The 24,925-nt window shown below is 52.7% G+C and overlaps 1 protein-coding gene across 1 annotated transcript in view; it reads left to right on the forward strand.

Annotated features, from left to right (window-relative positions):
* WWC3 (WWC family member 3) overlaps positions 1-24,925 on the forward strand; it is a 122,615-nt gene that overhangs the window by 54,318 nt on the left and 43,372 nt on the right. The window contains exons 4-7 of the mRNA XM_080652841.1: positions 4,518-4,594; positions 6,519-6,598; positions 21,350-21,479; positions 23,623-23,763. Coding sequence (XP_080508967.1) covers positions 4,518-4,594; positions 6,519-6,598; positions 21,350-21,479; positions 23,623-23,763 — 428 coding nt within the window. The remainder of the gene's footprint in view (positions 1-4,517; positions 4,595-6,518; positions 6,599-21,349; positions 21,480-23,622; positions 23,764-24,925) is intronic.

The following is a 24,925-nucleotide window of genomic DNA, read 5'->3' on the forward strand; positions in this document are numbered from 1 at the left end:
TGTTTACCGAGAGATAATCCCCTCGTCTGCTCGGGACGGGATTCCTGATTGCGATCCGGTGGCTTCGTGCTTGCTTCTGTGGGTCTCGAGTGGGCTGGAGTTTTTGGATCCCGTGCTTGTGGTGCCTTTTGAAAAATGCTGTGCCCTCCCGTGTTGGCCTGGTTATCGCTGCTCTGGTAATTAGTACCTGTCAGCGTGGAGTCTGTCGGGGCCTGCCTCCCTTCCACCAGTCTGCCCTGGCTCCCCGGAGCAACCCCTCCAGTCTGAGCCTGGAGGCGCACCTGGTCTTGAGGAGCTGTCTGTCCAGAGGATGTCTTTGAAGAAGGGCTACTGTTCTTTGAAAGCGTTTCATCCCCCTGGGGTGTGACCTTCGCTTCTCACAGCACAGAGGAGGCCTGTGGGGAAGAGAGAGACAGAGAGACAGACACACAGCTCCCCCTTTCAGTACCCCGGGAATGGAAATCCACCATAAGTACCGCGGTCTGCAGCATTTTGAGTGTTAAAAACACAGGTCTGGTTTAGGGGAGCCGAAGGGCCATTCCTTCCTACATTGGAAAAGCTAATCTGATTAAAGGATGTTGGACAGCTGACCCGTAGCAGCCCAAGTTCCAGACACAAGTCCTCTGTGACTTCATGGCATAATGCAGATCAAGTCACTGCAGACTCGGTCTTTAATCTCTAAAGTGGGGGGCATAATCACCATCGCTCACAAAGATTTTTATGAGAATAGGTGAAATAAGTGTGGAAGGCACCCTGTAATAGCAAGGTACAATAATTTACATTGTTGTGGTCCAACCAAATGAAAACCTTGTGGTTATATCATCCAAAACAATGTGTATACCTGAGTGGACTCCTTAAGCTATTTAATAGCTCTGCCCACTCAGCTCTGCAAGAGAGAAGAAAGCTTCAGAGGTGAAAGTCTGGCATTTATCGTAAAACCCGAGATTGCAGACATGTCTTAACAGAGGAAGGTAGTTCTCTTTCTAAATGATGTACAGCCCATGCTGTTACAAATGGGGGCTGGAGTCCTGAGCTATTTCTTGGACTCCAGAAATGGATTCCATTAGACTTACTGGCAGACACGAGGAACTGAGAATTTGTAGAAATTGAATTATATTATTAAAAGCTACGCCAGTGTTCACAACTCCCCTTAGCATTTGAAGATAAGATGTACTCACCGCCTTAGGTACCTGAGTGGACTTTTCCCTCATCTCTGTCCTGGGATTTTACAATTTCAGAGGCTGTAGCAAAGGTAACACGAAGGATATCAGTATAAGGAAAACCTAGCGCAGCCGTGGGCAAACTACGGCCCACGGGCCGGATCCGGCCCGTTCGGCTGTTCTATCCGGCCCGCGGAGCCGAAAGAGTGGAGGGTACTCTTGCTCTCCCCTCCGCTCCTTTACTTTGAATTTATATTAGTTCACACAAACACTCCATCCATGCTTTTGTTCCGGCCCTCCGGTCCAGTTTAAGAACCCATGGTGGCCCTCGAGTCAAAAAGTTTGCCCACCCCTGCCCTAGCGTGTCATTCAGGGTAGTGTCAGCTGTAACGCACAGGAAAGATGAACGCCATGGGCCTGCGCAGCAGGGAAGTGCGTTGGTCCAAAGCAGTCCTCCAGGTGGGTGGCTCCCTGTTGGTGCCTCTGGTGGCTCCAGGATGTCGTGTTGCCTCGGGCTCTGCTCTGCTTCCGAGACCCAGTTACGCCCGGGTCTCCTGGGGGAGAGGGGGGCACCTGACAGTGTCAGGGTGCTGGGAGTTAGGAAGGAGAGGGGGGCAGGCTGCCATGTATTTGTCCAGTTGTACCTGCTCCACCTCCCAAGTGCACTTCAAGTTTGGTGGCCACAGTCTGAGGCCATTGGCACTGAGGTGAACATGGTTAACTTCCCTGGACTTGCGGCGGGGGGGGGGCTTACTTCTCCCCAAATGGGAACGATCCCGGGTGGTGCCTGTCCGCACGTTCTCCCTCACTCAGAAGGTGACAAGTTGACACAGTGGAAGTGAGGAGTCAGCAAAGCCTCGGCCCGTGTGCATGTTATCTGGGTCCCAAGTGGAAGCCCTTTCAGCTCAGGTCTGCGAACCAAGTCCCAGAAGTTGAATGTGGAGATTTTATAGGAATGATTCCTTACTGATCTTCAGTGAAACCAGAGTCAGACAAGATAGAAGTTGCAGGATTTGGAAATAGACATTCTTCGTCTGAGAAAGAATTCCATTTCAAAAACATTTTACTCCGTGTCTGGAGAGATTACGATTGGAAATATAAGAACATAAAGTTGGCAAACACTTAGCTCCTCCTGATATTTATTTCCAGTGGATTCCAGTGGTTCAGCGTTCTGACTGATGGGGGCTTACATAGGAGATTTGCCATAGAACTGTTTTTTTAAAAAAATATATATTTTATTGATTTCAGAGAGGACGGGAGAGGGAGAGAGAGAAACCTCAGTGATGAGAGAGAATCATGGATAGGCTGCCTCCTGCATGCCCCCTACTGGCACGTGCCCTGACTCAGAATCGAACCGTGACCTCCTGGTTCATAGGTTGACGCTCAACCACTGAGCCACACCGGCTCGACAGAACTGTGTGTGTGTGTTTTTAAAGGAGATGTTAACTGATCAAAGTAACTTTGAGAGTATTGTTGGGGGTTAAATAACCTTCAAGTGGAAGCCACTCGGCCTTGAGCCATCCTTTCCAATAGAAAGTCAGGACATGGTTTTGAACTAGTTTCCGGATATGAGCACCTACTGATCTCAGTGACAGCCTTCGGACCCCAGATCGAAGGAGTGAAAGAAGGGTCACCCGCCTGCAGATGGGCCTTCTGAGCAGGTGACGGTAATGAGAATGACCCAGAGGCAGATGACTCCCAGCACCCTGACACTGTCAGGGGCCCCCCTCTCCCCCAGGAGACCCGGGCGTAACTGGGTCTCGGAAGCAGAGCGGAGCCTGAGGCAACACGACATCCTGGAGCCACCAACAGGAAGCCACGCTCAGGGAGGCATGGAAACCAAGTCACTGCACCCCCAAAGCTGATGGCTTCAGAAGCCTCAGAGCAAGGACACGGAAGCAGGAGGAAATAGCCATGCGCAGGGGCGTGGGCAGCAGCCGCTAGCTGCTCCCGCTGCGGAAAGGGCGGAGGGGCTGCCGTCCCCTGCGCAGGGACCGGGCTTGCTGCGCCACACGCACAGGTGACCGCCTCTGCGAGCCTCGCTCCCCCTCAGGGACCGGCTGCCTGCAGTGACGCCGGGTCGTAGCAGGAGGTTAGAGCTCGGGGCCTGCTCCATTTAAGAACCCATGTCCCTGCGATGCACTTTATTTTTACTTTTTTAAAAATATATTTTATTGATTTTTTACAGAGAGGAAGGGAGAGGGATAGAGAGCTAGAAACATCGATGAGAGAGAAACATCGATCAGCTGCCTCCTGCACACCTCCCACTGGGGATGTGCCCGCAACCAAGGTACATGCCCTTGACTGGAATCGAACCTGGGACCCTTCAGTCCGCAGGCTGACGCTCTATCCACTGAACCACACCGGTCAGGGCCCTGCGATGCACTTTAGCCAGACAGCCATCAGCAACGGGCTGCTGGAGTGCGGGGCGGGGGGGGGGGGGCGGGGCGGGGGGCGCTTCTCTGGAGTTCTGTGCAGCAGACAGCCTGGAAGCGTAGCTTTTCCTCAGCCTGGCGGGTGCAGGCGCACTGCTAGGAAGCTGTCTTTCTCATTTTCTAGATCTTGAGTGTATGTTCTCTCTCACGTCAAAAATTGTTCATCTGGGGACTGTAGACAGGACGAAAATAAAAATAAAATCTCTTGTATTGAAAACGACCACAGTTGACTTTTGGGCTCTATCCTTCCCGAGATAAATAAATAAATAAGGAAATAAATAAAAATGCGCACTCCCGTGTGTGCGCATTTTTTATTTATTTATTTATTTATTTATTTATTTATTTATTTATAAAAAATATTTTTTATTGATTTCAGAGAGGAAGGGAGAGGGAGAGAGAGAGAGAGAAACATCGGTGATGAGAGAGAATCACTGATCGGCTGCCTCCTGCACGCCCCACACTGAGTATCGAGCCCGCAACCCGGGCCTGTGCCCTGATCAGGAATCGAACCCTTGACCTCCTGGTTCATAGGTCAACGCTCAACCACTGAGCCACACCGGCCGGGCTGTGTGGGCGTTTTAAGAGAAAGTAAAAGTGACCCTGGTGCGTGTACTATTTGCACAGCAAGAGCACTTTCCCATAATCGTACCTTTCCGTCCTGGCGCGCATGTGCTGTTGAAGCCGCGGCTTGCAGCGGAGGCCAGCGCAGTCCCGTTTCCGATGCGGGGTCCTGCAGGCGGGCCTCAGGCAGAGACCACACACCCAGATGCGAGGCTGTGGGGCGCTGATTCTTTAGGCGCCCGGACCAACCTGGAAAGCTGAGACTTCATCGTTTAACGGGGAGAATCAGAAGTGCCTGTCGGTGTGCGTTTACTTATTTTCAAGGACCCTTTGTAAAATGCAGTGTTTTCCTTCTGTTTAGCCTTCTCTGGATATTCAACGAATACGAAGTACGACCCACACCAGATTAAAGCGGAAATAGCCAGTCGCCGGGATCGGGTGAGTGACACGGTGCCCGTATGTACTTCTGTGTGCCATCGCTGATCATGGTTCATTTTCGGGCGGTCGGCGTGTCTAGCACTCACATTTTATTTATTTATTTATTTATTTATTTATTTATTTAAAATATATTTTTATTGATTTTTTTACAGAGAGGAAGAGAGAGGGATAGAGAGTTAGAAACATCGATGAGAGAGAGACATCGATCAGCTGCCTCCTGCACGCCCCCTACTGGGGATGTGCCCGCAACCCAGGTACATGCCCTTGACCGGAATCGAACCTGGGACCCTTGAGTCCGCAGGCCGACGCTCTATCCACTGAGCCAAACCGGTTAGGGCTAGCACTCACATTTTAATAAGATTTTCCTTCCATGGATTATTATTATATGTGTTTGTACTCTCCACTCCTTTCCAATAGGAGGGCAACTGTTTCATTAAAACTGTAGCCCGTCTAACAAAAAGTCACCCGTGCTCCCTCCTCTCACCACTTCAGCCCCTTGTCCTGCTGGTCTGGGGAGGGCTCCGTTTTGTTGCATTTGCATCAAAACATGGGAGACACCTTGGAAATGAAGCCTCCTGCTGTGGTGTCTGGGTCCCCGAAGCGGTGTGTCTCAGGTTCTAGTGCACCTCAGAAACACCCCTGGGGAGTTGGTTAACCGTGTGAGCCCCCCGGCCCCCACCCCAGCTTTAACGCAGGCCTGGAGCGGGTCCCAGAATCTGTTGAATAAGCACCAGGTGATGGGAGGAGACGGCGCTCGCAGCTGCGGGGCCTCCTCCGTGGCTCTGTGCGGAGCAAGTACAAGGGAAGATGGGCAGAGTGTTACACAGTTCGCTGACTGTAATGAACAAATCAGTGCCGTGAGAGAGAAAGTCGGTGCACTTCCACGTGGGCAGGAAGTGCTGGGACTTTGGGATGTAAGCAAGGCAGTTCTTCCAGTGCGGCTGTTTTATTTATTTTTATTTTATTATTTTATTTTATTTATTTTATTTTATATTATTTTATTTTATTATTTTATTATTTTATTTTATTTTATTTTATTTTATTTTATTTTATTTTATTTTATCCTCACCTGAGGATATTTTTCCCATTGATTTTTAGAGAGTGGAAGAGAGGGAAAGACAGAGAGAAATATCGATGTGAGAGAAACACATCAATGGGCTGCCTCCTGCATGAGCCCTGACCAGGGCCCGGGCCAGGGAGGAGCCTGCAATTGAGGTACATGCCCTTGACCGGAATCGAACCCCGGACCTTTTGGTTCACAGGCTGACGCTCTATCCACTGAGCCAAACCGGCTAGGGCTATTTTATTTTTTATTTATTTATTTTTTTAAAAATATATTTTATTGATATTTCACAGAGAGGAAGGGAGAGGGATAGAGAGCTAGAAACATCAATGAGAGAGAAACATCGATCAGCTGCCTCCTGCACACCCCCCACTGGGGATGTGCCGGCAACCAAGGTACATGCCCCTGACCGGAATCGAACCCGGGACCTTTTAGTCCGCAGGCCGACGCTCTATCCACTGAGCCAAACCGGCTAGGGCTATTTTATTTTTAGGTGAAAAAATATTTTTATTGATTTCAGAGAGGAAGGGAGAGGGAGAGAGAGAGAAACACCAATGATGAGAGAGAAACATTGATCGGCTGCCTCCCGTACACCCTGCCTACACTAGGGATTGAGCCCGCGACCAGGCACGTGCCCTGATAGGGAATCGAGCCGTGACCTCCTGGTTCACAGGTCGATGCTCAACCACTGAGCCCGCTGGCCGGGCCAGGGTGGCTGTTTCATGCATGTGAATGGAAGCTCATGGAGAGAGTAGATGATCCCATGAATGGCAAGCTAAGTAGAAACTTCAGTGACAGTGGTAACAACGGTGGAAGTCGTTTTTCACAGCCATTTTTGCAAAAACTGTTGTTTGTCTTTAGCTTTCCAGGTTAAAACGAGAGCTGGCGCAGATGAAGCAGGAGCTGCAGTACAAAGAGAAGGGGGTGGAGACCCTGCAAGAGTGAGTTGCCCGCGGTGAAGGGAGCAGAGCCCGTGGTTTCCTTTTGTGCTGACCCCTTGGTGCCTGGGCATGAGTCCTCACGCTTCCTGGGCGCCTGCTTCTGGGATTGTGTTCACGCTCGTTATTTCCCGACCCCGAGCATAAGGGTCCCTGCCTTCAAGACACTTTGTTCCTTGAAGTGGAGTGGAACCCTTTGGAAACCAGACCTTTATTTTATATTTGTCTACATTCTCCATAGCTGCTGCACTCGCCAAGACACACATGGCTGTTTAAATTGGAATTCCCATTTTGTCAGTGTCGATCTCTTCATTTTTTTTTTTTATTCTAAAAGTTCAAATCCGATTCATTAAATTGAACTAGAATAATTGATCCCGCAGCCCCAGTAGCCACATCTGAAATGCTCAGCAATCACATGTGGCTAGTGTAGATTTCCCCACCTCGGCGCAGGAGACATTTTGGACCAGAGAACTCTCTGTGGTGGGGCTGTCCTGAGGACCAGAGGATGCTTAGCGGCATCCCGGGCCTTGGTCCCCTAGTGCTGCTAGCACCCTCGCACCCACTTGTTGCAGCCAAAACCGTCTCCAGACTTGGCCAGGGGTTCCCCGGAGGGCCCATTTGCCCCCAGTTGAGAACCACTGGGCTGGTGGCCATGGCCTTGGACAGCACAGCTGGTAGCATATTTCCGTCATCACAGACCCTTCCATTGGGCAGTCTGGTCTATAGGTCTTCCTCGTGTTGGCATCTTGACAATGAAACCTTTATCCCCACCAAGAGTTCGGGGATGAATTTCTTATTTGTGAGCTGTATCGAGTCAGCAAATGGAATGAACCAAAGTTATTTTATAAAGGGGGATGTCGCTGGTCTGGAAGAATTCGTTTTCGTAAGAAAGGGTATGCTTGTCGGTCAAGAGTCATTCTCTCTCGCTCCAGAGCCTGGCTCCGCTTGCTGCACGGAGGCATGCGCTTTATGCCTGCTGTGCCTGCTGTTCTCACTGTCAATGGGGATTGTTTCAGCCAGCTTGGCTGCTGCCACGAAACACCGCGGACTGGGCGGCCTAAACGGCAGACATTTCCCTCGCACAGTTCTGGAGGCTGGAAGTCCAAGAGCAATGGAACGGGCAAATTCGGTATCTGGTGAGGACCTGCCTCTTGCTGTGTCTTCACGTGGTGGGGGTTCCGAGGGAGCTCTGGTCTCTGGTGTGTCTTCCTTTTCTTATAAGGACACTGACCCCATTATGGGGCTCCACTCTCACGACCTCATCTCAATCTGATCTCCGTACACAGGCCCCATCTCCAAATACCATCCTGGGCGGGCGGGGGGAGCACACGATTCAGTCCACAGCAACGTTCATCAGGCTGAACTGGCCAGGAGGCAGCGCCAGCACACAGTCAGCCTTCAGCAGACGGCAGGAAGCGGCTGGCACTGTTCTCAGCGAGGTGGCAGGTGCAGCGACGGTGGCACGTGTGACGGCAGTATTGCTCTTCATAGGGAGGCGCTAGAGCATGTGAGCGTGTGACGGATGGAACTCTCTCCGCCTCACGTGAAGGGTGGTCCGCCGGCATGTCAACCGCGTGGTTTAGCACTAGCTTGAGCCCCAGGGTTTTAAGCAGCCGGGAACGGTTTGGTGGAGGCACCTGTCCATTTCTTTATTAAGGGCGTATGACAGGCACCTGGGGAGACACAGTGGCAAGGTGAGCTGGGGTCCTGCCTAGAGGGCTTGCTCTCTGTGGCGCTCCGACCCAGCCCTGCCCCCTGCAGGCCGCTCCCGGCGGTGAATTTTGGTGTTTTTGGTGCCTGCTTAGCGTGAGCTGGAGTCTTACCCTTCCGGCCAGCCCTTGGCTTTCCGTACCATTACCCAGCAGCGTGTGTGTGCTCGTTCTCCGGCGCTTCGGCCCGCCGTGGGGCTTCCTGTAATGAGCCCTCGTCACTGTAGCTTTTCAAAAAGGGGTTCTTAAGCCAGTCAAGCTGCTTTTTCAGTCTCGGCCGCTGGCTTGGCTGCTCCCTTCGTGCGTGCATTCGCAGCCGTGTTCCCCGCACATGGCCGCGGGCTCCGTGATGTTAGCCCGCACATCCCAGCGGCCTCCAGAGCACAGATGCCCGCTGGGTGCTTCTGTGCGTGGTGGCTGCGCCCGCCTGGTCACTGCGGCTAAGGGGCAAGATAAGAAATAAGCAGAGGCCTGGATGGTTGCTCACTGGTTAGAGCACTGGCCTGCGCACCGAATGGTCGCGGGTTTGAGTCCCAGTCAGGGGCAAGTACCTCGGTTGCTGGTTTGATCCCCAACCCCAGTCAGGTATGTGCCAGAGGCAACCAGTCGATGTTTCTCTCTCACATCAATGTTTCTCTCTCTCTCCTTCCCTTTCCCTCCTCCTTCCCTTCCACTCTCTCTAAAAATCAACGGAAAACTTATCTTCAGGTGAGGATTTTTTTAAAAAGAGGAGGGCGCCGGATCAGAAATAAGCAGAACCCCGGCCGGTTTTGCTCAGCAATTAGAGCGCTGGCTGGGGACTGAAGGGTCATGGGTTCAATTCCTGGTCCAGGGCACATACCTGGGTTGTAGGTTCGCTCGCCTGCCTCCAGGCACGTGCGGGAGGCAGCCAGTCGATGTGTCTCTCTCCATTGATTTGTTTTTTCTCTCTCTCTCCCTCTCCTCTCCTCTCTCTCTAAAGATCATTGGCAAAAATACCCTCCGGTGGGGATTACAAAAATAAAAATGAAAGAGAAGTCAGCAGAGCGCATCATCGAAGTGGGTGGGGCCTCAGAAGGTGCCGGGACTGACCTGGTGAATTGGAGGCTGCTTTCCTTCTGTCACTGCGCCACACTGTTGCTTTCTGTCATTACCAGGGACACTCACCACTTCACAGTGTCCCCAGACCCTCCAGCTTCTCACGCTAGGCCTGTGCGGCTGTGGAGGTGACCGGGGTCAGGTGGCACAGGACCCCTGAGCTTCAGAAGGGAGTCCGCCCGGCACCTTTCCCTGCCGGCTCTGCCTCCCACAGCCGAATCGCCAGGCCCGGCGCCTGTGCCTTTGCCTGGTCGCCATCACTCTGGCCGCCTCCATTTCCCTTATTTGACGACAAACCTTATATTGCCACCTCAGCCTCAGACTGAAGACTCTAGAACACCGATTTTCAGCCGGTGTGCCGCAGGAATTCCCAAATCGTGCAGTACCTGACCAGTTAGGCAGGGACACCCACCTCTTCCCCTTAGGTCGTCAAATGAAAAATGACCACAGCTGCCCTAGCCAGTTTGGCTCAGTGGATAGAGCAGCCGTGGGCAAACTACGGCCCGCGGGCCGGATCCGGCCCGTTCGGCTGTTCTATCCGGCCCGCGGAGCCGAAAGAGCGGAGGGTTCTCTTGCTCTCCCCTCCGCTCCTTTACTTTGAATTTATATTAGTTCACACAAACACGCCATCCATGCTTTTGTTCCGGCCCTCCGGTCCAGTTTAAGAACCCATGGTGGCCCTCGAGTCAAAAAGTTTGCCCACCCCTGGGATAGGGCGTTGGCCTGCGGACTGAAGGGTCCCAGGTTCGATTCCGGTCAAGGGCATGTACCTTGGTTGCGGGCACATCCCCAGTAGCGGGTGTGCAGGAGGCAGCTGATCGATGTTTCTCTCTCATCGATGTTTCTAACTCTCTATCCCTCTCCCTTCCTCTCTGTAACAAATCAATAAATATATTTTAAAAAAGAAAAAAAAAAGAAAAATGACCACAGCCAACACAGCAATCACAGCCCAGTGTGAATGAATCAAAACGATACCTGTTGCTTTTTGTCAGATGGACAAAAGGCACACTGTCTTTTTGGCGTGCCACAGAATTTCAGCAATCCGTTTCGGTGCCATGCGCCGAAAAAGGATGAAAACCGCTGCTCTGGAAAATGGAAAGTGCCAGGGCTTAGGTGCCGAGAAAGCCCTTCCCCTCGGCATTGCCGGGAAGTCGCTTCAGCGCTTGCAGCCGGGCGCTTTAAGACTAGGAAAAGGCAGCCCTGCTTTCTCTGGGATCCTTGGACAGGAAGCGGGGGGGGGGGGGGGGGGCTGTAACTTTACACCTGCAGGCAGCTCTGCTCGGAGTGTGCGCCTTTCCTTTCTCCTCCCCGCGGCAGGATCCCTTGTTTGGGAGCAGCCATGGTAAATAGGCCCCGCCAAGGGGACCGTCCTCACCCCCCGCCAGAGCCTGGCGGAGGCCGAGGAGGGCCGGGGGGAACATGCTGGACCCGGCCCTGGTCCTGGGACCGCCAGCCCAGCTGTGCGGAGGAGCTGCCCCGAAAGGCAGCGTCGGATCAGATGTTGCGATGTCACTGTACGTGTTTTCCCTGTTCCGTGACCAACTCGCAGGAAGCAGAGGAAACGTGGGCGCTCAAGCCTTGCTTGACGTTCTTCGCGAGTACAAGTCATCCGGCCCCTTCCTGTGAGCGGCACAGGCTGTGCACGGGACGGGGGCGCCCCGTTCTCTTTCCGGCACTGAACGTGGCTCATGTTTGGAGCGAGGCCTGCAGCTTGGGACTGGTTGCCGAGGAATTCTGAAAACCTTTTGGTGGACATCGGTAAGGTGATTAGCACGCCCCTGGCGTCAGCTGTTAAGGCCCACGCGCTGTGCCCACAACGGGGCTCCTCGGGTATGAGTGCCAGCCCTGACTGGAGGCAGGGAGCCCAGGGTTGCCCCCCAGAAACGTTGTGCTGCTCCTGCTTCCCAGAATACCCGTGTATTCTTTTCCAGAGCACCTCACCGGGCGTTTGGCCGCTCGGAACGTTTTCAACTCGGCTTGTTTATCTTGGTGAACTTTCCTGGCTAGCGAGAAAATCCATCATTACGCTTGGGTCCAAGGGAGAAAAAAAGAACCTTTTGTATTTTTTTTTTTTTTCGAGTCTGTGTATGTTGTTAATTTTTGTAGATGGGAGCTGGCCATGAACACAGTCTCTGGGTTAATGATAGAATATGTGTGTGTGTGTGTGTGTGTGTGTGTGTGTGTGTAACATATATAAACTTTTAATGATGGAAAATGTCAAACATATACAAAAGGAGAGAAAAAGCAGTGTAATGGACCCCCTCCAGTACCCCTCGGCCCACTTCAACGGCTAACACACAACGGCTCACCTTGTTAGCTCGCACACCGCCTCATCCCCCAAACTCTTCCTGCCTCGTGGCAGCAAATCCCAGAACCATATAATCCACCAATATCTCTCCTGAACGTGCGGACTCCTTTGGAGACGTAACTATAATGCCTACCCCCCACTGAGCAGTAACCTCTTAATATTGTCCCTTCTCCAGCGAGTTTGCCCGTTTCTCTGGTTTGTCGGGGTCCGTGTTCAGGCGGGGCCCACACAGTGCGTTTGGCTGGTGCGTCTTAATCTCTGCCCCCGCTCCTGCGGTTTTCCTTCTGACAGCTTTGTTGAAGAAGCTATTTGCTTTTCTAGTCGAGTTTCCCTGACAGTGGGTTTTGCTGCTTGACTGCGCATGTGTCATTTAACATGCTCCTGCTGTATATGCAAACGGCTGTCATTCGTATAAGGGCCTTCATCTGATTCAAGTTCCGTTTCTTTTTCTTCCCTTTTTGAGGGGTACGTATGTTTTGTAGGTGGTGGTGGTGTTACTTCCACGCAGAGGCGCACACTCTCCAGCTGTTTGTCTGTCTGTCTGCCTCTCTTTTTGTTCATCCTCACCCGAGGATTTTTTTCCCCATTGATTTCTAGAGAGAGAGCAGAAGGGAGGTAGGAGGGGGAGAGAGAGAAAAAAACATCAACGTGAGAGACACATAGATTGGTTGCCTCCTGCACGGGGCCCCCACTGGGGCTGGGGAACCTGCAACTGAGGTACGTGCCCTTGACCGAGAATCGAACCTGCGACCCTTCGGTCCCCTGGGCCGACACTCTAACCCAGCCGTGGGCAAACTACGGCCCGTGGGCCGGATCCGGCCCGTTCGGCTGTTCTATCCGGCCCGCGGAGCCGAAAGAGCAGAGGGTTCTCTTGCTCTCCCCTCCGCTCCTTTACTTTGAATTTATATTAGTTCACACAAACACTCCATCCATGCTTTTGTTCCGGGCCTCCGGTCCAGTTTAAGAACCCATTGTGGCCCTCGAGTCAAAAAGTTTGCCCACCCTGCTAGCCACTGAGAACCGGCCAGAACACGGTTATTGTGGGTGAAGATGATTGGTGGGTTCTGGCGTTATCTGCCTGGTACATCCACTTATAATGTTGCCCATCAGCTTTTCACCTAATGCTGTGCACGTGCAGATACGTAAGGTTTCAGCCTAAGTTCCCGAAACTGGGTTTGCTGGGTCAAAGGGCAGATGCACCCGTGGTATTTTTAGATAGCGCCATCCCCCTCTCCAGGGGGCGCCCCATCTTGCATTCCCAGCCCTGATAGGTGAGCGCTCCGGTTCCCAGGGCTCTGCCAGCCGAAGGTGCTGCCACGCTTTTTGCGCCCGTGCCAGCCTGGCAGGTGAGAGATAGTATCGCAGTGGAGTTGTCATTTGCATTTCTCTCGTGGTCCCGTGTAAACGTCTCCAGCAAAGAGCGGCAACATTTTTGATTAACGAAAGTCGTCAGCAACATGGGGCTTTTCCGGTCAAAGCGCGGCTGGGCTCCGCGCTCGTCTGGAGGAGCGATCTCCCTGCGCCTCTACCAGGTCCCGGGGCCAAGGGCAGGGCTCGGGACTAGTCCGTGTGCAGTTCCCAGATGGGTGATGCGCAAGAGCGTGCAGCGTGCCAACGGGCGGGGGAGATTTCCCTCTCGTTATTCTAGATCTCCTGCAGATCTGGAATGCGCCTCGTGTTGGATTCCCAGTTGTCCCGCAGCCAGGAGCTCACTTAGCATTGCTTCACCCCGGCTTTCCCACACTCGTGGCCCATTGAAGCCCTTTTCCGCCATGACACCTGTAACGTCCCTGCGTGCTGGCACGGTGGCCCAGGACGTGCTGGCGGGGGGGGGGGGGGGGGGGGGCACTGTCCCGACTGCCTTCTTGCTGTCTGCCTTCTGTGGGGTGCTGTTTCCAGGCCTGGCACCCATTCATGCTCACAGCTTTCCGCCGTGACCTGCAGCCGAGCCTGCAAGGGCTCACCGTTCTCACACTCCAGCCCCGGGCTTCCACGCTGGCCCCTCTCCTGACCTCATTTCCCTCCATTCTCACCCTCACTCACCTGCGCTCATCCCCGGCCACCCTGCTGGTCTCCGGCTGGAGCTGGCCCCTCCCTGTGCCTGGAGCACTCCCCCCGATTTCCGCACGCCTGTTCCCCCCCTCCCCCTCCACAGTCCTCTGGACAAATGACATCCCAGCGGGACCCTGGCTTGCCCGCCGGACCTAAAAGCACCCCCGCCCCATTCTTGTCCCAACCCAGCTCTGCTGTTCTTGAAACACGAATGGCTGCCTGACAGAGATGTGTTTTTGTGTTGTCTGTCTCTTTGACCCACACTCACCTGCTTGTTGCTGGGAATGCAAAATGGTGTGACCCCTAGACAGGGTAATGGCAATATCTAAAAATAGCACCAATGCGCTGGGCCGGCGTGGCTCAGGGGTTGCGCATCGACCTATGAACCTGGAGGTCAGGGTTCGATTCCCGGTCAGGCCGCGTGCCCGGGTTGTGGGCACGATCCCCAGTAGGGGGCGTGCAGGAGGCAGCCCATCCATGATTCTCTCTCATCATCGATGTTTCTGTCTCTCTCTCCCTCTCCCTTCCTCTCTGAAATCAATAAACTATATTTCAAAAAACTATGAAAATATAAAAAGGAAAATACCACCAATGCACTTACGCTTTGACCCAGCAAACCCATTTTCGGGAACTTACGCTGAAATCTTTCGTATCTACATGTGCGCAGCATGAGGTGAAAAGCTATAGGATGACAAAGATGCAGCCTTGGTCCCTGCCGCACCTCGGCCCAGACAGCTCCAGGCGCAGGGCAGCGCTCGGCTGATGTCCCTGCTCCTGCCCCCTGAGCAGTCCCATAAGTCACTTCATTCTTGGCCTCTGGGACCCTCAGGGTGAGGGCCTGGGCGAGGGTCTCGGGGAGGTCTCTGTAAATGGCCACTCACCTTCTTATTAACTGCCCTCCAGCATTTCTGTCTCTGCTACAGACTGTTTCAAGAACCCCCATTCCTTGTGACTGCCCTTCAAGCCACAGAAAACGGCCGTAAACGCAGTGTTCCAAATACCCAGTTTCCACGAGCTGCTTTCTCAGCCAGCTCGCCTCTTTCTTCCAGCCTCTTAACTGCCTGATGAACTCCTTTCCTAGCGGGGTGCTGGGAGTGAAGTTAAACCCGCGTCCCCTTAACGCAGAGCCCCTGCTCTCTTCTGAGCGCTCAGCACCGGAACGAGGCAGCATGAGATGTTGGACTTAGCGTTTTCTGTCGGAGGGGATTCAGTGCTTGCAGAGAAGGGTAAGCTTGTTCGCAGTCAGAGCGCCTTAGACCAACAAAATCCCATTAACATAGCACATAAGGCACAGCCCGTGCGAAAAGGCCCGCACCGCTCAGATAACAGCAAAACATACAGCCCCGGGCGGGAACAAAGGGCGCATTGTTGGAGCCGGGGGGACAGGTCTGGCTCCACACAGGACCTGCTGTTGATAGAAAGCTGCCGGAAGCTCTCTGAGGCTCGCGCAGGCCCCCTGCCAGCGCTGTGATGTTAAAGGTGGACTGTAACAAAACTTCTCATTCTTTCGGGTTGTAATGTGTGGTATTAACATGGAATATCTTTGGAGGCCTGGCAGCCCCGTTCTTCAAGACGTGGGTTTAAGAAGTCGTTCGGTTTTACTGCTGCCAGCACAGTGCTCTCGACATCTGAAATGGAACCACGAGTCTGGGAGCTTGAGGGCAGCGGGAGGGAGGGGGTGATGATAAACATCGCCGAAATGCCTGCTCGGGGGTGCTGGGGTCACCCTCTGAGGCTGCGCCTTCTCCCCTTCTCTCAGCATTGCTCTCAAGGGCAGAGCAGGAGCCCCGGTTTCGTTTGGGACATGGGACTGGCTGTGTGGGTGGCCTGCAGGTTTGACACAGTACGAGTTTGCAGGCCTCGACTTGGAGCGGATTGCTAAGCTGGCGATGAAAGGGATGCGTGCTGGTGTGAGGGGCCTCAGCACGAACCTCGCTGTGCCTCTTACAGGCTGTGTGACCTTGAGCAAGTCACTTAACCTGCCCGAAGCTGCTGAATTTCTCCCTCATGACCTGATCACCCCCCAGAGGCCCTACCCCCTAATACCTCACCCTGGGCGTTGAATTTTGGGGCGGGGTGGGGGCGGCATAACATTCAGAGCAGAGCACACTGCATAATAATGTATGTCCTCTAGTGCCACCTTTTAAATGTGTGTGTGTGTGTGTGTGTTTTAAATATATTTTATTGATATTTTACAGACAGGAAGGGAGAGGGACAGAGAGCTAGAAACATTGATGAGAGAGAAACATCGATCAGCTGCCTCCTGCACACCCCCCACTGGGGATGTGCCCGCAACCAAGGTACATGCCCTTGACCGGAATCGAACCCGGGACCCTTCAGTCCGCAGGCTGTTGCTCTATCCACTGAGCCAAACCGGTTTCGGCTGTGTGTGTTTTTTATTGATTTCAGAGAGGAAGGGAGAGGCAGAGAGAGCTAGAAACATCAATGATGAGAGAGAATCATGGATCGGCTGCCTCCTGCACGCCCCCTACTGGGGATGGAGCCTGCAACCCGGGCATGTGCCCTTGACTGGGAATCGAACCCTGACCTCCTGGTTCATAGGTTGATGCTCAACCCCTGAGCCGTGGCGGCCGGGCAGTGCCACCTTCTGTTGAGCAGTTATCAGCGCTCTGTCATTTTATTTGACATGTATAAGCAACTGTCTTGGACTCTTAATGAAAATTCTACAAAGAAAAAGACAGTTCTTTGGCAGTCACAGATGTTATGATTTTCTTTATGAGCTGGAATATATTGTTATTTTAGAAAATATTGAATCATTGAGCCCATTCTTTGATTTCAGCCAAAGTTCTAGAAGGAATTGAAAAAAGGGAGAAAATTCCCAGATGAACCTTGCAGACGTGAAGGGAGCACTCTGCTGGCCTCTGAGGCGCTGGGTGATGCAGGTGGATCCCGTGGGGCAGCGGGAGTGGCTTGAACTCTATGGAGCATCTCTTGCCCACGTCTAAGCCTGTGGACCGCCCTGGGCCGCTCTGAGTAGGGTTCCGCCCGTGGCTTCGGGGGGCGTCCAATGCAGACTTGAGAATCGGGAGATGGGGGTTTGAACCCCGGCTCTGCCACATCTTAGCGTGTCATCTTGGGCCACTTAGGTGCTCTCTCTGAGCCTCCATTTTTTCATTATAAAATCTGACATTATGCTTATTCTGTAAAGCCACTGAGGGGATTAGAGGAGGTGACATCCGGGAAGCACACAGCAAGACCCTAACACCTAGTGGATCCTTGATCCATTGAACTATTTCCATAGACCAGTGGTCGGCAAACTCCTTAGTCACCAGAGCCAAATGTCAACAGGACAACGATTGAAATTTCTTTGGAGAGCCAAATGTTTTAAACTTAAACTTCTTCTAACGCCACTTCTTCAACATAGACTCGCCCAGGCCGTGGTATTTTGTGGAAGAGCCATATTCAAGGGGCCAAAGAGCCGCATGTGGCTCGCGAGCCGCAGTTTGCCGACCATGGCCATATACTATTCCCATAATATAATTTAAATAATGTATGCTATATATGCTGTTTATATAAGGTTATACGTACTTATATGATATATAATCTTTTATTATGTAAGGATATGTTCTACAACAATAGAACTCTTTTGAAATGATAGTATTTCAGAGGTTCCTAGAACATCGAGATCATATTCTCTAATAGCTTGCCCACTTTTTTTAAAAAAATATTTTTATTGATTTTTTAAAATTGTTTGAAGTATTACAAATAGTAGTACATATGTCTCTTTTTTTTTTTTTCCCCATGGACCTCCCCCCGGCCTCCACTTCCCCCAGTACATGCCTTTACCTGCCCACCCCCCTGTGTCTTGTATCCATTGGTTATGCTTATATGCATGTGTACAAGTCCTTCGGTTGATCTCTTGCCGCCCCCCACCCCCCCAACCTCCCCTGCCTTCCTGCTGTATTTTTATTGATTTTAGAAGAGAGGGAGTCAGAAACATTGACAATGAGAGGGAATCATGGATCGGCTGCCTCCTGCACGCCCCCTACTGGGGATCGAGCCCGCCACCCAGGCACGTGCCCTGACCGGAATTAAACCTGGGACTCTTCAGTCTGTAGGCCGATGCTCTATCCACTGAGCCAAATCAGCTAGGGCGCTTGCCCACTTTTTAACAGGGGACTCTCTTTCCCTTTCCTGCCTCCCCCCCCCCACATCGTCTTCTGTCGAAGCAGAGTAGCTGAGCCTGGAAGGGGGGAGGTGCTGCCGAGGCAGGGCTGAGGGTCCCGGGCCCTCGCAGCCTCCCCCTCCAGCTCCTCCTGCTCACCACGTGGGGACACGCTCGGAACTGATTGAAAACAGCTGCTCTGGGCCGGTCTTCATTCTTCCTCAAGGTCTCAGAGCGCTTGCGTAGAGCTAAGGCCAGAGCCCACGCCTGTGGCCTTGAAGTTGAACTTGTAGGCACTGTGCAAGTCTGCCGGTGGGGTGAAGTGCAGGCCTGCGGACCCCTCTCCCTTATGGGAACCGCAGCCGCTCCCAGCGTAGAACCTGGTGCCTCGGGAGACTGCTGGCTCCATCCCTGGCTCTGTAGCCGCCCGAGCCAGCGGGAAACCACAGCACAGTACGAAGCTGGGCTGACCAGCGTAGCCCCCCATTGCAGCCTGGACCGCGCGGCGTGTCTGTGGCGGTTGGACTGGCATTGATTTTCAAGCATTTGAAACAGTTTTGTTTAAGGCGGTCGAGTTTTCATTTCTCTGCCCGGGTGTTAGTGCCGGCGTGACCCATTTGCTGTCTTCATTGCGGAGGGGTCGGCAGACCTGCTTACCAGGGGCTGCGGTCATTGCCTCGCGGAGAAGTCAGACTTTTCTGGCCTTGGGGCTTTTTTGTCTGGAAATGCTGTAACCCTTTTCTCCAGACTCCATCAGCCTATGTGGGCTGTGGTTTGTGACATCAATGAGCCGCATTGGGAAGCCTTTGATCAGAAGATGAATACAAGGAGACATTATTATGTAAATGAGTCTAGATTCCAGGGCGCCCCCCCCCCCCCCCCCCCCCGCAAGAAAAGTCAGGCCACTTCCTCGCAGATGTGAGATGGATGGCCTTCTGCTGCTGTCTCGCCTTAGACTCTCGGGTCTCCATAGAATAGCCCAAGTGGAAAAACACATGCCGGGCCATGTTGGGATTTAGGGGTGTCACCGTTTAATGTGTGGGGTCCCCTGGTGCGCCTGCATCCGCTCTGCGTGGAAGAGGCCTTGGGAGCAGGCTTGGTGCGTGTGTGATTTGTAACGGATGGCAGCCGGCGCTGCTGCCGGGCCGAGCGGCTTCCAGGGGGAGGAAGGGTTCCTGCTCGCGCCATTTGTCCTTCTCTGATTCCAAGGGCGCTGACAGCTCAGCTCAGCCCCGGTGCTGAGTTCTGCTGTGAGTTGTGACGCATGTGGCCAGGAATTTGTTAATGATAATAAAGTACCGGGGTTGGTGAATTATTGACTTTTTCTCCCATGAGTAAGGAGATCCAGCATCGTCCTCAGAGTAGCAGTGACCACACAAACATGACACGCCAGGCCTCGGCCCGGGAAGGGGGAGAAGCATCGTTCGTGTCCTATGCGAGACGCGGGTTAAAGAGGCGAAGTGACCTGCCCAGGGTCCCACTGGAGAGCTGGAGTGTCGCTTCTCCTCCCCGAGGGCCAAGTTAGGGAGTCTGGGCTGGCTGTTAGGGTCCAGGTTTTCAGTCGACGTGGGGCGACAACTCAGAAGCAGAGCTGTGCGGTGGTGGGGCCGGAACCGCAGCACACACAGCTAACGGCCTTCCAGAGGGGCGCATCCCATTTCTGGATCCAAGTATCCCAACTGCTTTAGCCTGAGGGCTCCTCCGACTTGAGACTTAGGTATGGAGGACGTGACAGAGGACTGCTGCCCGCCTCGTGCACGCGGGCGGGAGGGTGGCCAGAAGGCAGGAAGGGCGGGAAGGAAAGAAGGATGGGTGAGAAGGAAGGAAGGATGGAGAGAAGGAAGGAAAGGTGGGTGAGAAGGAAGGAAGGGAGGGAGGGAGGGAGGGAGGGAAGAAGGATGGATGAGAAGGAAGGAAAGAAGGAAGGGAGGGAGGGAAGGAAGAAGGATGGATGAGAAGGAAGGAAAGAAGGATGGAGAGAAGGAAGGAAAGGTGGGTGAGAAGGAAGGAAGGAAGGGAGGGAGGGAGGGAGGGAAAGAAGAAGGATGGATGAGAAGGAAGGAAGGGAGGGAGGGAGGGAGGGAAGGAAGAAGGATGAGAAGGAAGGAAGGAAAGGAGGGAGGGAAGGAAGAAGGATGGATGAGAAGGAAGGGAGGGAGGGAGGGAGGGAAGGAAGAAGGATGGATGAGAAGGAAGGAAGGGAGGGAGGGAGGGAAGGAAGAAGGATGAGAAGGAAGGAAAGAAGGAAGGGAGGGAGGGAGGGAAGGAAGAAGGATGGATGAGAAGGAAGGAAGGGAGGGAGGGAGGGAAGGAAGAAGGATGAGAAGGAAGGAAAGAAGGAAGGAAGGAAGGGAGGGAGGGAGGGAAGGAAGAAGGATGGATGAGAAGGAAGGAAAGAAGGAAGGAAGGAAGGAAGGAAGAAGGATGGATGAGAAGGAAGGAAAGATGGGTGAGAAGGAAGAAGGAAGGAAGGACAAGTGGGAAGGAAGGATGGATGAGAAGGAAGAAGGAAGGATGGGTGAGAAGGAAGAAGGAAGGAAGGACAAGTGGGAAGGAAGAAAGGATGGATGAGAGGGAAGGAAGGATGGGTGAGAAGGAAGAAGGAAGGATGGGTGAGAAGGAAGAAGGAAGGAAGGACAAGTGAGAAGGAAGGAAGGAAGGATGGATGAGAGGGAAGGAAGGATGGGTGAGAAGGAAGAAGGAAGGATGGGTGAGAAGGAAGAAGGAAGGAAGGACAAGTGGGAAGGAAGGATGGGTGAGAAGGAAGAAGGAAGGAAGGAAGGAAGGGAAGGAAGAAGGATGGATGAGAAGGAAGGAAAGATGGGTGAGAAGAAAGGAAGGAAGGACAAGTGGGAAGGAAGGATGGATGAGAAGGAAGAAGGAAGGAAGTGTGAATGCATGGAAGGAAATGTGAATGCATGGAAGGAAGTGTGAATGCATGGGAGGAAGAGTGAATGCATGGGAGGAAGGAAGGGTGAAGGGTGTTTGGATTAAAGGCAAGAATCGAGGTGCGCAGTAGCGAGAGGGAGAGTGATAAATTAGAACCAAGAGGACATAAAAGAAGGAGGTGCATAGGGAAGACACAGAGGTTCCAGCTTTTGCACGCGGTGCCGTCAATGACAGTTCACTGCTCTCTGCTGTTGCCCACATCTTCTCCCCGCACACAGAGCTCAGCGCTATGGTATTGAGTGCACGCTTTTGACCAGGCGCTGGGGATAAGCGAGGAAGACACGGCCCTCCTCTCAGAGGAGGTTTGAGAGCCTCAGGCAGGTGCTCAGCTGATGCTCTCGTTGCCTGATCATTAGAGGCTCCCCACGGCGCAGGTTGTGTCCCACAGGGGCTCGCCCGGGATCTTTCTCTTCCTTTGCCGGGACTCATTTGAACTCTTCTCCACCTTTCTGTGAAGCTTTTGAGTTTTTCATGTTGTTTAACGGGATGGGGCCATCTCGCATGGAGTGACAATAGCTTTCCCTTTTAACCAGGATTGACCGTAAGATGTCCAATACTCACACCAACTACAAGCTGGATGAGGCCCAGGCTATCATGAACGAGCTCCGGACCATCAAGAAAGCCATCTGCACAGGCGAGAAGGAGAGGCGGGACCTGATGCAGGTGGGAGGCGCGCGCCCCTTCGCCCACTCGTCCAGCTTTTCTTTATTTAGAATTTTTAAAATATTATACTTATTCTACGCACAGTTCATGTATATTCTAAGACATACATGTATACATAGTCGCACTTACGCATATATATCTGTTATGTGTGTGTACACATACGTATTTAAAACAATGCGTGCTCGTTTCCCAGGACTGCCATCACAGAGGACCGCCAACCAGGTGGCTTAGAACCAAAGAAATGGATTCTCTCAGAATCTAGAGGCCACAGCCTGAAATCAAGGGGTTCGCAGGGCCACGTCCTCTGAAGGCTCTGGGAGGCCCCTTCCTGTCCCTTCCAGCTTCCGGTGGCCACTGGCAACCCTTGGCATTCCTGGGGGGGTGGCTTTGCTGTCACCTGGTGCTCTCCATGTGTCTCTGTCTAAATTTTCTCTTCTCATGAGGACGCCAGTCCCTGGGTTAGAGCATGCTCTAATCCAGTGTGACCTCGTCTTACCTTGACTCCGTCTGTGAAGACTGCATGGGCTCAAGTTCGCGGGCCCCGGGGGAGGACTGGAACACAGCTTTTGGAGGACACAAAGCCACAGTGGGTGACACCTTCACATTGTCCAGTAATCACAATAACTCAAAGTCTCCGATAAGTCTTGCTGTCTCTCCCTTCTCTCACTGCCCGTTACTACCCTTATTAGCGCGCGGACCCTCGGCGTGTGTCTGAGGACAGGTGACAGGCCCAGCACGTGCTCAGCGACCCTCACGGACAGCTGGGACTGTGCCAGCTGCTCCGCACGGCTCCCTCCCAGCATCGTGCCCCGTCCCTTCCCCCGCGTCGGTGCCCTCCCGTGGGCAGAGATTCAGCCATAAGGCTGGGGTCATTGTCGCTTCCTGTTGCTCTTGCAACTTCAGTTCTTGTAGTTCCTGTAACTTTTAGAAAAAGCTGACTTGTTGCAACCAGATGCACGTCGGTCTTTCTGCTCCACACTGGCATGCACCCGGGGGCGACCACTGCTCCAGCGGTTGCCTTAAACCGGTGGTCGCCAACCTTTTGGACCGCATGGTGGGCGACCGCGGATCTGAGCGGCTTTGTCTGTCTTGTACGAGCTTAACGACGTCGGTCCCTTGCAGGACGCCGCGGTCTAGATCCAGCGCCCGCTGCGTTCGACGGCCCCTGGGCGCCCGCCCCGGTGTCTGCAGAAACGGCCTTTTAAAAAATTGTAGAAAATCCCATTTCTCCTGAACGTTCACCCAAAGGGCTTCCGTGTGCCAGAATACACACTTCCTCTGAGCTTTGGCAAACGAGCGCATGTGTGAGGGGGCCTTTGACCATGTAGAAGCATGACTGAAAAGTCAGGTTACGAAAACGTGTCAATATCACCTGGGAGCTGTTTGCGCCCCCTGCGTGGCTTAGGAAGATCCCAAGGTAGCATCCATCTCAGGCTCCTTTACTGCTAGGACATGGGAGATGTGAATGCTCCCCCCCCCCCCTTCACTGGCGTATAGCTCGCAAACAAAATTGTCTGAATTTCAGGTGTGCAATGTGAAGGTTTGATACACATACATATTGTGAAATGATTACCGCCATAAAGTTATAACACCTGCACCACCTCACATAGTTAACTGTGTGCGTGTGTGCGTGTGTGTGTGCGTGGTGAGGGCATTTAAGGTCAATTCTCTTAGCCACATGCAGGCATACAGCACAGTTTTGTATACTAAGTCACCTTGCTGTACATTACGCATGTTATAACCGGAAGTTTGTACTCTTTGACTGACACCTCCCCATTTCCCCTCCCCCCCACCCCTGGCAACCTCTATTCTACTTTCTGGTTCTATGACTGAGCGTTTTGGGAGGGAATTTTTTTTTTTAAAAGGAAACACAGTTTTGAAAACCAGTGAAAATGGTACCACAGTTGTTCTCTGTATCGTTCACGCGCTACCAGGAGGACTCGAGCGCGGTCTGGTTTCCGTCACTGAGAGTTGTATTACAGGTGCATGTGCTGGACATTTCCTTGAAATCCGATGAGAAGGGGGTTGGGGGGCCAGCCCGCCAGTGGGGAGGCCGCCCCCTGCACCCGGAGCGAAATGCCTGCTCTCAGAGGCAGAGGCGCACGCCCAGCTCTGTTCAGGTGGCTTGTTCATTCTGTTGCAGAGCCTGGCCAAGCTCACCGACGGCTTCAGGAATAACTTCTCTCTGACCGACCCGCTGCAGGAGGTCCCTCACCACCCGGGCGCGCTTGGCGACGCGCACCAGTTCTGCGACGCCGGGTCTCAGACCGACATCATCGGAGAGGTAAGTCACCAGGGAAGAATCGAGCAGGAAGGGCTGCTTTTGTGTGATCATCTGTCATTTGCTTTCCTTTTCCACTTCTTCTTCGGAAGTGTTCTGGCTTTTGTGCCCTTCGATTTGAAGAAAAAACATTGTTTCTCACATCCAGCTGTGAAGGTTCAGTGGCTGGGATACAATGAAATTGCTTATTACCTATATCTTTGTGATTCGGATTCTTTTTTTAAAAAAAAATATATTTTATTGATTTTTTACAGACAGGAAGGGAGAGGGATAGAGAGTTAGAAACATCGATGAGAGAGAAACATGGATCAGCTGCCTCCTGCACACCCCCTACTGGGGACGTGCCCGCAACCAAGGTACATGCCCTTGACCGGAATCGAACCTGGGACCTTTCAGTCCGCAGGCCGACACTCTATCCACTGAGCCAAACCAGTTTCGGCTGTGATTCGGATTCTTAAAAATGGCAGAATCCTTTTGAGAGTTGAGTTTAGATGTCTCTTAGACAGACATGTGACTTTTTAGAGTATGGATCAGCCAGCTTTTTCTGTATAAAGGTCCCGATAGTAAACATTTGAGGCCTTGCAGGCCACATGGTCTCTGTCACACCTACTCGGTGGTGTTGTTAAGCAAAAGCACCCATAGGTAATGTGTGAACTAATGGGCGGGGCTGTGTTCCAATAAAACTTCATTTACCCAAACAGGTGGCAGGCCGGATGGGCCTTCGGGCCTTAGTTTGCCGATCTCTGGCTTGGACCAGTGCGTCTCAAAGGCTTTGTGGCTGTGTCGCCTTGGGTCCTATTTTGGTGCTATTTCTCATTCTCAAAGAATGTCAGGAAATGAAGTTGAATTAAAATTTATTTTGTTGGGGACCTGAAAGAATTTCATAACACCCCTTTGTGATGATCAGTGAAACCTTGAGTTAGCCACACCAGTAAGTTGACAGTCACATTCGAAGCCACTGCTTGAAGACATTGCTGCTGAATGTCATTGAGCAAAGTGTGTCATTTGGTACAAATGGATAAACTGTTCTGTTCCTTTGGGCTTGACGATGAAATATCAATAGAATACAGATTGCCCCCCGCCATATTGAATAAAAGGAGAAAAAAGGAAGGGAAGAGCCATTGACAAAAACCTCTGGGTTTTAAATGATTGGCTAATATTTTGA

The sequence above is a fragment of the Plecotus auritus genome (genome assembly GCF_963455305.1).
Source record: "Plecotus auritus genome assembly, chromosome: X".
NCBI lineage: Eukaryota > Metazoa > Chordata > Mammalia > Chiroptera > Vespertilionidae > Plecotus > Plecotus auritus.